The sequence below is a fragment of the Cervus elaphus genome, chromosome 5 (genome assembly GCF_910594005.1).
Source record: "Cervus elaphus chromosome 5, mCerEla1.1, whole genome shotgun sequence".
Classification (NCBI taxonomy): Eukaryota; Metazoa; Chordata; class Mammalia; order Artiodactyla; family Cervidae; genus Cervus; species Cervus elaphus.
In genome coordinates, this window is record NC_057819.1 from 106,691,655 (window position 1) to 106,704,487 (window position 12,833).

At 57.0% G+C, this 12,833-nt stretch overlaps 1 protein-coding gene across 1 annotated transcript in view; it reads right to left on the minus strand.

Annotated features, from left to right (window-relative positions):
* Positions 1–5,901: 5,901 nt before the first annotated feature.
* The window catches only part of MYO15A (myosin XVA), a 46,834-nt gene continuing 39,902 nt past the window's right edge, over positions 5,902–12,833 (minus strand). The window contains exons 61-65 of the mRNA XM_043900940.1: positions 12,334–12,467; positions 10,194–10,327; positions 9,776–9,909; positions 8,491–8,631; positions 5,902–6,453 (exon numbers count right to left, since the gene is read on the minus strand). Of these exons, the coding sequence (XP_043756875.1) occupies positions 6,352–6,453; positions 8,491–8,631; positions 9,776–9,909; positions 10,194–10,327; positions 12,334–12,467 (645 nt within the window). The 3' untranslated portion in view covers positions 5,902–6,351. The remainder of the gene's footprint in view (positions 6,454–8,490; positions 8,632–9,775; positions 9,910–10,193; positions 10,328–12,333; positions 12,468–12,833) is intronic.

Below are 12,833 nucleotides of genomic sequence, written 5' to 3' on the forward strand. Positions count from 1 at the left end.
CCGCAGCTCTAGGGCCCTCCGCTGCGGGCGGGGCGGCCGGGCATGGCTCTGGGGGACGCGCCCGGGCCCCTGGCCGCAGGGGCCCTCAGCGCCAGGCCCGCGAGCGAGGCCGCGCGGCCCGGCTGGGGCGTCGAGGGGCGGCCTCAGGGGCTGCGGGTCATGCGGCGGCGGGGGCGACGGGGCTCCCTCCTCCTCCGCGTCCGGGGGGGCAGGAGCGCCGGCAGGGCCTCATGCCGCGCAGGGCGGCCGCGGAGGCTCGGCCCGACTCCCGGCCGGACCCTCAGACGCCCGGCCCGGCCCGCACTTTAAAGCGCTCCTCACGACGTCACGGCCGCCCGCCCGACGTCCGCCAGCGCCGCTCCTCAGCGGGCTGCTCCAAGCGCACGCGCAGTACAGCCGGCCACCGCGGCTCCGCGCGCACAGAGCATGCGCGTGCGTGCAGCCGGGTCAGCGGAGAAGTACGCGCACGCGCAGACGAAGACCGCTCGCCGTCCGCCGCCCCTCCCCCACCCACTGAAGGGGTCCGCGAGCGCCCCAAACAGCAGCCTGCCTCCTCGCCCCGCCACCCACGCGGCCGAAGGGCTCCCTCCACAGGAATGCGCTCACGCCACCAACGCTGTCGCCACGCTGCGTCACGGCATCATCCGAACGCCCAAAATCGCCTCAGCCCACAGCACGCAATCACCGGGGAACCGCCACAAGCAAGGCTCCCCGGGCACCGCCCCTTTGGCGCTTCCGATTCTGTCATTGGGCCACCCGCCACGGGCCGGGCGGGACCAGACGGCAGCTTCCGGAAGCCGGTTGGCGCGCGTGCCTGTCCATCCGACGGTCGCCTTGGCTACTGCGTCCGTCCCCCTAATTCGCCGCGGGCGGGATGTAAGGACCCCTAAAAGGATGACCGGGTGGCTAAATGAGTGCCTGAGTGGAGAAGCGACCGAAGTGAAGCCGTTTGCGCGCAAGGGAACTCTCAAGATTCCTGGGTCGAGAGCCCCGGCCGAGCGCCCTGTCCGATGGCTGCCGCCACAGATGCCACCCCCCTCGCCCCCTCCCCGCGTGGACGTTGCCCGAGTCACGTCCAGGCGGCCGCGCGTGCGCGGCTCTCCTGGGCAGGGTGCCCTGGGGATGGCGGGGAGCCGGGACTGGAGCGCGGGCCTCGGACCCGGGAGTCGCCGCTCTACCGGGCGCCTAGCCCTTTGTTCAGACCCTCCAGGCCCCGCCTGACCCGCAGGCCTGCTCGCGTGGTCACGCTCCTGGGCCAGTCCCTCCCACCCGCGCCTTCATTGTGGTTTTTGGAGGCTTGGTTCACTCTTCTAGCAGCCTCCCCAGATTTTTCTCTTGAATGAAATGCATCTTGGGTTTCGTAGTCTCTCCTTTCTGACCATTGTGCGCCCTCCCCATTGTCCCTGCGCCCTCTCCACCCACCGTCCCCGGCTGGTCAGGGCCTGAGCTCAGGACCCTGCGACCCGGCAGCAGTGTTTTTGAACCATTACCTCCGGCTTAGGACCCCGACAAGCTCTGGAGGCGGGAGTGACATCAGTGCCCACACGTGCGGTGGGTGCGCGGATGAGATGCAGTCCCATATCCTGTCCGTTAAGCAGAGAGGACTACTGGCCTCCATTTTGGGCCTGTTTGCACGTCCTAAACTGAGGGCCTAACGGTCTCTGCTGGGAAGTGGGGCCTGTCGTGGGGTAACTTGGCAAGGCCAGGCCAGCAGGGCCAGTGGGATGGGAAGGCCTGGACACCTGGGACTGTGGCTCTAACCCCCTTGCGAGCAGCAGCAGGTGTAAGGGAGACAGGACAGGCACGGAGCCTGTAGGGAATGGCTCCTGCCCTTTTCTGACCCGAGCTGGTGGGCATTGCTTGTAATAGTGGCAAGAAGGTAGCTGCACGTGGTGAGAAGGTGGCCAGTGGGCAAGGCCACTGGCCAGGGAGCTAGGCTTGGGCTCCAGTCCTGTCTGGGCCATTCTAGGTGATGGCTTGGGTAGGGCCCCTTTACCTGCATACTGGCAGTGTGGCTGCAAGGGCTCAGGCCCTTCAGAAGCCCAGCACCCACCTCTCAACCACCCTCCAAGAGGGGGCATCGGACTCTGCTCACACACCTGGTGGTAGGGAGTTCACTACCTCAGTCTTCAGAAAGTCCTGCCAGAGCCCCCAAGTGCTCCACTCACTGGGCAAACGTGGGAGTCACCTCCTCTTCCAGGGCTCCCAGACACCCCCTCAGGGTGGTTTTCCCATGCTCTGCAGCCAGGGCCTTCCTGTCTCCCATATGAGCCTCAGTGGGAAGTGAAAAGCTCTGGAACGAGACTCCCTGTGTTTGCCTCTGCTGCTGCTGCTGCTGCTAAGTCGCTTCAGTCATGTCCGACTCTGTGCGACCCCATAGACGGCAGCCCACCAGGCTTCCCCGTCCCTGGGATTCTCCAGGCAAGAACGCTGGAGTGGGTTGCCATTGCCTTCTCCGGTGTTTGCCTCTAGGCCAGGCCAATTGGTGGCCCCTTTTACCTCTGGGGTCTCAGTTACCCCACGAAGACAGGACAGAGTATCAGGCTCCCAGGCCTCCCAGATGTGTCTCCTGTTCTCATCCCACACCAGGCCGGGCACCCGGGGCTGGATTCCTTCGGTTCTTGCTCTCCCCATGACCTCCTGGAGTTCCTGTCTTCCTGGGTCTGGGGGACACAGAGGGGTCTGACTCTCCTGCCACCCCTGAGTTTTCCCACTCTACCTCTTGGGGTCGTTAGCTCTGACAAGGGCTCGACCTGCTGCTGCAACCATGGAAGCACCAGAAGAGCTGAAAAAACAGGAGCCTCACCCTTAAGGCCCATATCCTGAAATTCCAAAGCTCCGGTGTTCTGGTTATCTGATTCTGTGTGACAAACCTCTCACAACTCAGACCTGTGACCACCCAGCACATGAATCTGCAGTGTGCCCTGGGATGGGCCCGGAGGCTCCTCCCTGTTCCATGCACTTCAGCTGGGGCCTCACTCACATGGCATGCTTGCATTCTACAACCCAAGAGACCTTTCACCTGGGCAGAGCCACTAACTATGAGCGACTGTGACCAACTCCCAGTGCCTGGCATTTGCCTAGTATGCAGTGGATGCTTAATAGCTACTGAATGAATAAATAAATCCTTCCTCTGACACTATGGCTCCAGCCAATTATGACCCCACACACCCCTTCAGTCTTCCTCTCCCAAGCCTAGTGCTCCACTCCCCAACAAGTTCCTCAAAGCACTAGCACTCTCCATCAACATTCATTCAGTTCTTTCATTCATGTGACATATTTTGTAAGCACCTACTCTGTGTTAGGCATTGTCCTAAGCTTTGAAGGATACAGTAAGGAGTAAACACTATTTTCTCTGTTTAGAATATTCATTTTCCTCTCCTCCATCTATTCCTAGCAAACTCCTACTTATCCTTCAAAACCCAACCCCAACATCCCATTCTCTGGGAAGCCTTTTCCCAGACTTCTGCCTCCTCAGCCACTGACATGTGGGACATCTCCCCTTCTACTATACCACTCTCAAGTCTTGTGTGACCCATCCCATGACAAGGACCTGGGGTTGGGACTACCCAAAGTGGGGCAAGGTTGGGAGACAGGGCCCTACAGGGAGAGGTAAGGATGGATGTCTCTGCTGACAGCTCTGTTCAGGAGCATAACTGGGCTTCCGACTCCTGCCGCCTCCCTCAGGCTCATTTTCCAACTCAACAACAGTTTCCACTCAACAACCGTATTCCAGAAAAGAATACACAGAATTCCAAAAAAACATTTGCTTTATTGACTATGCTAAAGCCTTTGACTGTGTGGATCACAACAAACTGTAGAAAATTCTTCAAGAGATGGCAATACCAGAACACCTTACCTGCCTCCTGAGAAATCTGTACTCAGGTCAAGAAGCAACAGTTAGAACTGGACATGGAACAATGAACTAGTTCCACATTGGGAAAGGAATATGTCAAGGCTGTATATTGTCACCCTGTTTATTTAACTTACGTGCAGAGTACATCATGCAAAATGCAGGGCTGGTGGAGAAGGAAATGGCAACCCACTCCAGTATTCTTGACTGGAAAAGTCCATGGACAGAGGAGCCTGGTGGGCTGCAGTCCATGGGGTTACATGACTGAGCATGTGTGCACGAGGGTGGAGGAAGATGGGTTGGTAGCAATAAACTGGTAGAACTAAAAAAAAAAAAAAGCTGGGCTGGATGAAGCACAAGCTGGAATTAAGATTGCGGAGAGAAATATCAATAACCTCAGATATGCAGATGACACCAACCTTATGGCAGAAAGCAAAGAGAAACCAAAGAGCCTCTTGATGAATGTGAAAGAGAAGAGTGAAGAAGTTGGCTTAAAACTCAACATTCAGAAAACTAAGATCATGGCATCAGTCCCATCACTTCATGGCAAATAGATGGGGAAACACTCATCTCACACGCTAGCAAAGTAATGTCAAAATTCTCCAAGCTACTCTTCAACAGTACGTGAACCAAGAACTTCCAGACGTTCAAGCTGGATTTAGAAAAGGCAGAGGAACCAGAGATCAAATTGCCAACATCTGTTGGATCATCAAAAAAGCAAGAGAGTTCCAGAAAAACATCTACTTCTGCTTTATTGACTACACCAAAGCCTCTGACTGTGTGGATCACAACAAACTGTGGAAAATTCTTCAAGAGATGGGAATACCAGACCACCTGACCTGCCTCCTGAGAAATCTGTATGCAAGTCAAGAAGCAACAGTTAGAACCAGACATGGAAAAATAGACTGGTTCCAAATTGGGAAGGGAGTATGTCAAGGTTGTATATTGTCACTCTGCTTATTTAACTTATATGCAGAGTATATCACGTGAAATGCCAGGCCGGATGAAGCACAAGCTGGAATCAAGATTGCCAGGAGAAATATCAATAACCTCAGATACGCAGATGACACTAACCTTATGGCAGAAAGCGAAGAAGAACTAAAGAGCCTCTTGATAAAAGTGAAAGAGGAGAGTGAAAAAGTTGGCTTAAAACTCATTCAGAAAACTAAGATCATGGTATCCAGTCCCATCACTTCATGGCAAAGAGATGGGGAAACAATGGAAACAGTGACAGACTTTATTTTGGCGGGGTGCAACATCACTGCAGCCATGAAATTAAAAGATGCTTGCTCCTTGGAAGAAAAGCTATGACCAACCTAGAAAGTGAAGTGAAAGTTGCTCAGTCATGTCCAACTCTTTGTGACCACATGAACTGTATAGTCCATGGAATTCTCCAGGCCAGAATACTGGAGTGGGTAGCCTTTCCCTTCTCCAGGGGATCTTCCCAACCCAGGGATCGAACCCAGGTCTCCCACGTTGCAGGCGGATTCTTTACCAGCTGAGCCACAAGGGAAGCCCAACCTAAACAGCATATTAAAAAGCAGAGACATTACTTTGCCAACAAGATCTGTCTGGTCAAAGGTATGGTTTTTCCAATAGTCATGTATAGATGTGAGAGTTGGACTATAAAGAAAGCTGAGCGCCGAAGAATTGATGCTTTTGAACTGTGGTATTGGAGAAGACTCTTGAGAGCCCCTTGGACAGCAAGGAGATCCATTCAGTCAATCGTAAAGGAAATCAGTCTTGAATATTCATTGGGAGGACTGATGCTGAAGCTGAAACTCTAATCCTTTGGCCATCTGATGCAAAGAACTGACTCACTGGAAAAGACCCTGATGCTTGGAAAGATTGAAGGCGGGAGGAGAAGGGGACAACAGAGGATGAGATGGTTGGATGGTATCACTGACTCAATGGACATGAGTTTGAGTAAGCTCCGGGAGTTGGTAATGGATAGGGAAGCCTGGCATGCTGCAGTCCATGGGGTCGCAAAGAGTCAAACATGACTGAGTGACTGAACAACAACAACTATATGAGAAAAGGCTGCCAGATGAACCTTTTATTTGCACTGAAATGACCAAGAGCCATGAATCCAAGCTCAGCAGCAGTACAGAGGGCACCTGGGATGGGGGGGAGGACAAATGAGGGGCTAGGACAGGGAGATGGAGCAGATTTGAACATCAGACCCCAGGAGAAGCAAAAGCAGGTTCAGTTTGCCTAGGCTTCTGGTGTGGGGCTACCATGCCGCAGCAGGGGTCAGGGCAGGGCCACAGTGATAGGTGGCAGGAGGGCCCATTGGTCAGTCTTTGGAGGTTCCTCCGGCTATCTGACCCCAGGTTTGCATGCTGTAACTCCATCCCAACTCTCAGTTGGTCTTCTCAGGTTCCTGGGGACTTGGGCTTCTCCACCTCCTGCCTCTTGGTCTCCCCTAAGGTTCTGACCCGATAGCTCCCCTGGGACCACACAGCCAGCCTCCTGCCAGAGGGGGCCTGGGGGTTGGATCAGAGTAATGTGATCTCGCTGGGGGGCAGCGTGAGCCGCTTCTCGCGGGCACTGAGCAGGTTCTCCACATGTACGGCCACCACTCGACACAGCTCCAGGCCCTGCAGGACAGACGTGAGTCAGCACTCCCCAGCTCTCCCATGGCTGGGAGAGAGGTGGAGGCCAGACTCTCCCAGTACTGGGGCCCCACCCTCATCCCCACCTCCTCAGGGCCCCAGGAAAAGCTCTGGCAGCTGGAAAGGAATTCTGAGCTGCAGGTGGGAAGGGATGAGCCAGGTGGAGACCCATGCATTCACCAGCTCTGCTGCATGTAACCTGGGCCACTTATTGCACCTCCATCACCCTCAGCGGCCTTGCCCCTGGGGTCTCGGTTTCCCAGGGCCTGCCTCACAGGGCCGTGGTGAGGATGACATGAGACTTCACGATATGTAAATCCTTCACATTTAAAAACTATTAGCCCTGTCAATAAATGAGCTGCCACGGTTAACACCTGGTACCCACGGCCTAGAATGAACTGGGCCCCAGCCTCAGGGCTCCCGTGGGCAGGGGGAGGGGGATGCTGCAACCAAGTGGAGAAGCCAGAAAGACTGCCTCTTCCTCCTCCTCCTCCTCCATCCAGCCACTTCCTAAGCATCCACTACACACTGGGCGCTGTGCTATGGACACCATGTGGACACAGCCTGGCCCTCTTGGGGCTCACGTTCTAATGGGGAGATGGACAACCTGAGAACCAATAATAAAGTGACTTCCAAGCCATATGAGACCTACTGAGGCAGAGAGAGTGAATTATCAGGAGGATCAGGGGAGGCTTCTAGGAGGTGATGTTTGTGCTGAAACTGGAATAAAGGGAGGGAAGAAGCCCTGTGATACAGGGGGAGCGTGTCCCAGGCAGAGGGGACAGCGAGTGCAATGGGAGGGTGTTCTGGGGCAGGGAGGGGACAAGGGGTCAGGGGAGCTGAGATCACAGAGGTAAAAAGAGGAGGGGGTAGGGACGAGAAGGACTGCTGGGTTGGGGCCCAAGGGTCTGCGAGGGTTGGAGGTGAGGGCAGAGGCCTATTGGCCTCCAAGAATGACACTGAGGGAGAGAGAAATAGGAGGCTGTCTTGCAGAGCAGCTGTGGAAGCCTTAGGGCAGAGGGGTCCTGGGGGGAGGTCCCGGCCTTGCACCAGTTAAGAGGTCGTCCAGGGGAGGGGGCTCCATAAAGGGCCCAGAAAGCAACAGATGGGCAGGTCCGAAGAGGTGGGGTCTCTGGGGGAGTCCAGGAAACAGGCTGAGTCCAGGTGAGGCCAGGATCAGGGTGACCTCAGCGGGAACGGGACTGGGGGGTGGTGGGAAGCAGACTGATCCCCAGTCACAGGCTCCCCAAGGAACATGGCAGGGGTGGTGGGGGGTGGCAAGGGGTCATGCTCTGGCCTTGACCCTCAGGGGCAGGGCTAGGGTGGTGGGAGCCCCTGTCTCGTGCCCTGGAAAGCAGCCCAACTAATGCAGGCCCTGGCTTGGGGTGGGGGAGTTCTGGGCCCACATCTTGAGGGGTGCAGTGGGCTGGCAAGGACAGACAGGTGGGCCGAGCCCCATTCAGCCCCTTCTCTGGACCTCAGCCCCCTCTCCAGCAGGTGAGAACACTGGTCTGGCCCTACCCTGGGGGCTATGGGACGTGGAACTGGCTGACATAGAGGACTTGGCTTTTGAGGAGCACCCACGGGTGCTGCAAAGGGAGAAGGCCCAGGACAGGGAAACCCCACTCTCCATCTGTCAAGCCCCGGCCCCACAGTCCAACCTCCAAGCCTTAGCCCAGGTGAACTGCCCATGTCCCTGCCCTCCTAGCAACCTTCTATGGCTCCCAAGTGCCCTCGGGAGGAGGGCCCAAGTTCTCAGCTTTATATTCAAGGACAGTTAGGACCTCCCCAGTTTCCCATCGAACACCTTATTCTTCTGCAAACAATCTGGGCCCTCATTTCTAGGATCCCACCATCAAGATGCCTCTCCAAGACCACCTTGAAACCGGCAGGTCTGTGTAGTATGGGCTTAGCTCTGTCCCCTGCGCTGGGCTGGATGCTCCCCAGAACTTGGCTGGGCCGAGGAGAGCCTAGTGTGCAGAATTCGGGAGTGGGGGGCTGGGCAACCCCCCGGGGGCCCACCTGCTCCAGCTGCAGCTGCACAGTGTGCTGGGCAGTGACGTCCCCGAGTGCGACCTCCACATAGGGGCAGCTGGAGCCGGCTGTGGGCCGCTGGGTCCGCGTCGACTGGATCTCCTTCAGGGGGAACTTCACCATCAGCTCCTGGGGGGGATGGGGAGCAGACGGGCTTGGGGGTGGGACAGTCTCACCTACTGGTACCCCTGCCCTAAGGGACAGATACGCAGGGGGCACGACACCCCGGTTCAAGTACTCGTCCCCCAGTGACTGGCTGTGTGACCCAGGGCAAGCAGCTTTACCTCTCTGGACCTCAGTGTCTCATCTGTGACATTACTTCAACAATGACGCACACGTGTGCAGCATGCCAGGCACCACTCTAAATGCTTGAGCTCCAGGTAATGCCGGTGTACCCTGACCTTCCCACCCCTTCACACCCACCCCTCTGGCCAGGAGCATTCTTTCTGGCCCCAGGAGCTAATGCAGAGCTTCCCTGGCTCACCCCAGGAGAAACCAGAGCGATGAGAGCCAGCGGCCCCTTGTGACAGATGGACACAGCAGACAGACACCCCAGCATTCCCACCCACAGAACAGAGCGTCCTCTGAGACTGGTGCTCCCCGCTGGACTGAGTCCCCGTGCCCACAGTGGGAACCTAAATGCTCTCACAGGCCCCACCCCGGCTGTGTCCCCTGGGCTGTGACCTCCTCCTGGTCTCCCTTCCTCGCTCCACTGTTTCCACACAAGCCACTTGCCCTGGAGCCCTCATGTCAAGGTCCAATCCCTGAAGAAGAACTAAGAATGGGGGTAGCAGGTCCCTTTTGGTCTGGACTGCATTGTGTCCCCAAATCCTGACCCACCCCCTCAGAACCTGGAGACAGGTCTTTGAAGAGGGGAGTCAGGCTATGGTGGGCTCCCATCCCACCAGTCCTTATGAGAAGAGGACCTTGGGATTCACGGACCCCAGAGAAAGGGCCATATGAGGGCTCAGCCAGGATGGCCATCTACAAGCAAGGAGGGAGGTCTCAGAGGAAGCCAACCCTGCCGGCACCTTGATCTTGGTCATCCGGCGGCCAGACCCATGGAAATGGTTTCTTGGCTGAGGCTCCAGTAGAGCCACACAGGCTTTTCGGGTCGGTGTGCTTCACCTGTTTCGCCAGGACAACAGCCTGCGTCATCGTCCCAGGTGAGGAAGAAGGGGGCGGAGCCTCGCCCAAGGTCACGCAGGTGTGAGCAGTGGAGCTGGATGTCCCTGGGGGGCGGGGCGGGGCGGGGCTGGGCTGAGCCACTCACGTGGGTCTCAGTGCTGAGGAAGTTGAGGCCGTTCTGGTTGACAGCGAGGATGCAGGGGGCTGGCACAGCCGCGGTGCTACAGCTCTGGACCAGGAAGAAGGAGGAGCCGAACATGGGCGAGGCGCTGAGGAGGCCTGGGGGTGGTGGTCAGGCGACCAGGGCTCATCAGTGCATTAGCCCACCCCTCCCTCCACAGCCCATCCAGCACAGGAACCCCCAGCCCGGTGCTCCTCCTGCCAGTGCTGCTGCCCACCCTGGACCTCCCTCCATCCCCGCTGGGCCCCCCAGTCTAGGTGGGGCCTTGGAAGGCCTTTAGAAACCTGACACCAAAGATACTTTTGTACAAAGGAAAAGGCCTCCTCACCACCCTCCTCAGCCAGGCCCCCACGACTCCCTCCCCAGCCCAACTCCTTCTCACCCAGAAACTGGGCACGGGCCTGGTGGGGGCTGAGCGCCTGCACCTGCTGCCGGTGCTGGCCAAGCAGGCGGAGCCACGTCGAGCTGGCCTCGGTGCGGTACAGCTGGGCCGGAATGTACCCCTGGGCCTCCCGCCTGGCAGGCAGGGAAAAGCCGGCTGACCATCAGGGGTTCCACCAAACCTCCTTACGGCTGAACGCTGGGGGAATGCGGACGACAGGGTGGGGACAGACGGTGGTACAAGCGGGGCTGGGCACACAGCACGTGCTCAGTAACCGCTGGCCAACACCAGCGGGCTCCTTGTTTGCTGACAAGGGAACGCAGGCTCTGAGGAGTTCACCAGCTCATCCAAGGTCATACAGTGACCCCTCATGGGTTCGTCCTTTGTAGCCCCCATCCCCTGGGGAATAGCCCAGGTCAGAGGGGTGAGAAGGGAGCACAGGGTGGGGGAAACATCAGGACAGCAAAGCAACCCCCAGCAATGATCAGCAGAGCAGAGCAGTGGGCTCCAGATGGCCCCCAGGACCCTCAACTCCCACCTGTCCAGGCCTCCCCTGACCATATGCTGGCTGCCCTAAGGCAGCCCTGGCCTCAGGACATCTGAAAAATACCAACAAGTACCAGTCTGGGCTGCACACTGGGGACGGGAGGGATGTCAGGGGAACCCCTAAAAGACTCTCTGGGCTACATCTTTCCTTCTCTGCACTGCTGGGTAAGAGCCTGGCCTCTGGACCCAGCCTCCCCAGGTCTGAATCCTGGTTGCCCCAGCCTAGGGAAGCCATATCCTGTCTCTGGGGCTCAGTTTGCTCATCTGCAAGAGGGGACATTAGAGTGCAGTTTGGGGCATCTGCAGAGGCGACATGTGCAGATGCCACAGAAAGAGTAAGGGCGCCACAGCTGTCTCCATCCCGGCCTGGGTGACACCTGTATGTGCTTCCTCCACTTTCCCTTACATCATAGCATCAGAAGGGTGTAAGTGTTGCACCCTTACAGTGGGACAAACCCTGTCCACACACTTGCCTTTCTTACAGTTATTCACAGCTGCTGCTAAGTCGCTTCAGTCGTGTCCGACTCTGTGCGACCTCATAGACGGCAGCCCACCAGGCTCCTCTGTCCCTGGGATTCTCTAGGCAAGAATACTGGAGTGGGTTGCCATTTCCTTCTCCAATGCATGAAAGTGAAAAGTGAAAGTGAAGTCACTCAGTTGTGCCCGACTCTTAGTGACCCCATGGACTGCAGCCTACCAGGCTTCTCCGTCCCTGGTATTTTCCAGGCAAGAGTACTGGAGTGGGGTGCCATTGCCTTCTCCGGTTATTCACAGCAGGGGCTCTCAAAGTGTGGTCGAGGGGCTGGGAGGGCAAAGTCACTTCCGTAACAATCTGAGCGGTCATCTGCCTCCCCCTCGTTCTCTCACAAGTGCAGGTGCAGAGACCGCATGACCTGTGCAGTCACAACAGACTGACCGAGAAGCAGGGATGGGCATCCAGCTGTCAGCTATTAAGCCAGATGGTACAGAGATTTGCAAAGGGAGAAGCAGTACAGCTGCTCTCACTGGAGCTCTTGGGAAAATACACTTGTGTTTTCATGACTTATTTATATTAACACATAATGTTACCTTACACTATTTGTATTATAATTATCATATGTCCACATTTATCTTAACATTAATATGTAGTGTCCTTGTTTTTCATTAATAAATCAGTATTTTAAGTTCTCTCTGGTTTCATTTCAAATAGTGTAAATATATCGATAGATACGACCCACAGACACAGAAGCTCTTTGGGGCCCGAGTTTCAAGAGGAGAAAGATGGAGAGTGTAGGGACAACCGAAGTCCCATCACTTTGAGAACATCAGTTTAAAGGCCACCTGACACCCCACAATTTAAGGAATCCTCTGCTGTTGGAGATTGTCGATGCCATCACAGTGGACATTCCTGTGGCCAACGCTCTCTGCAGGGCCATGTGTACTTCCTGGGCCACAGTTTGTGTATCCTGAATGCATTTTATCATTCATTTTCTCTGAGCTATTAATACCAGTTGGAAGTGACCTGTCCTGCTGGGAGGCAGGGTCCTAGATGGACGGGCTGGGCTGAGGGGGGGTGGGCAGCTCAGGGGTGGGGCAGGGGTGGGTGTGTGCTCACGCGCTAGGCAGGTAGAAGTGGTCCTTGGCCCGGTGCTGCAGCGCAGCCAGCTTGGACACCTGCTGCAGCTGCTGCTCGCTGGGCTGGCCAGCCGGCATGGTGCTGAAAAGGCCCTTCAGGTAGTCAGGCAGCACCTACAGGGGCGGGAAAAATGTAGGTGAGGGGCTGCAGGAGGCCAGGCGCCAGGCACACAACCGGGGAGGTCTGGACACAGATGCTGAGCCATGCCAGGGTCTCGCTTCTGGGCGGGGTTGGCGGTCACTTTCCTGGGCTTCGGGGAGCAGTGACAGAAGCACCTGGATGATGAGCGGGGAGGACCGTGGCTTGGAAGCCACAGGAACTGGGGAAGCGCTGGCCCCTGCTCTGCAGAGTGCAGGACCCACGGGTCATGTTTCCACAAGTCCCAGGGGTGCTGCTGGCTGGCCCACAGACACAAGAGCCCAGTGACAGGCCTTGGACACAGAATGGCCACAGCTGGGCCCAAAGGGGCCCCAGCTTCT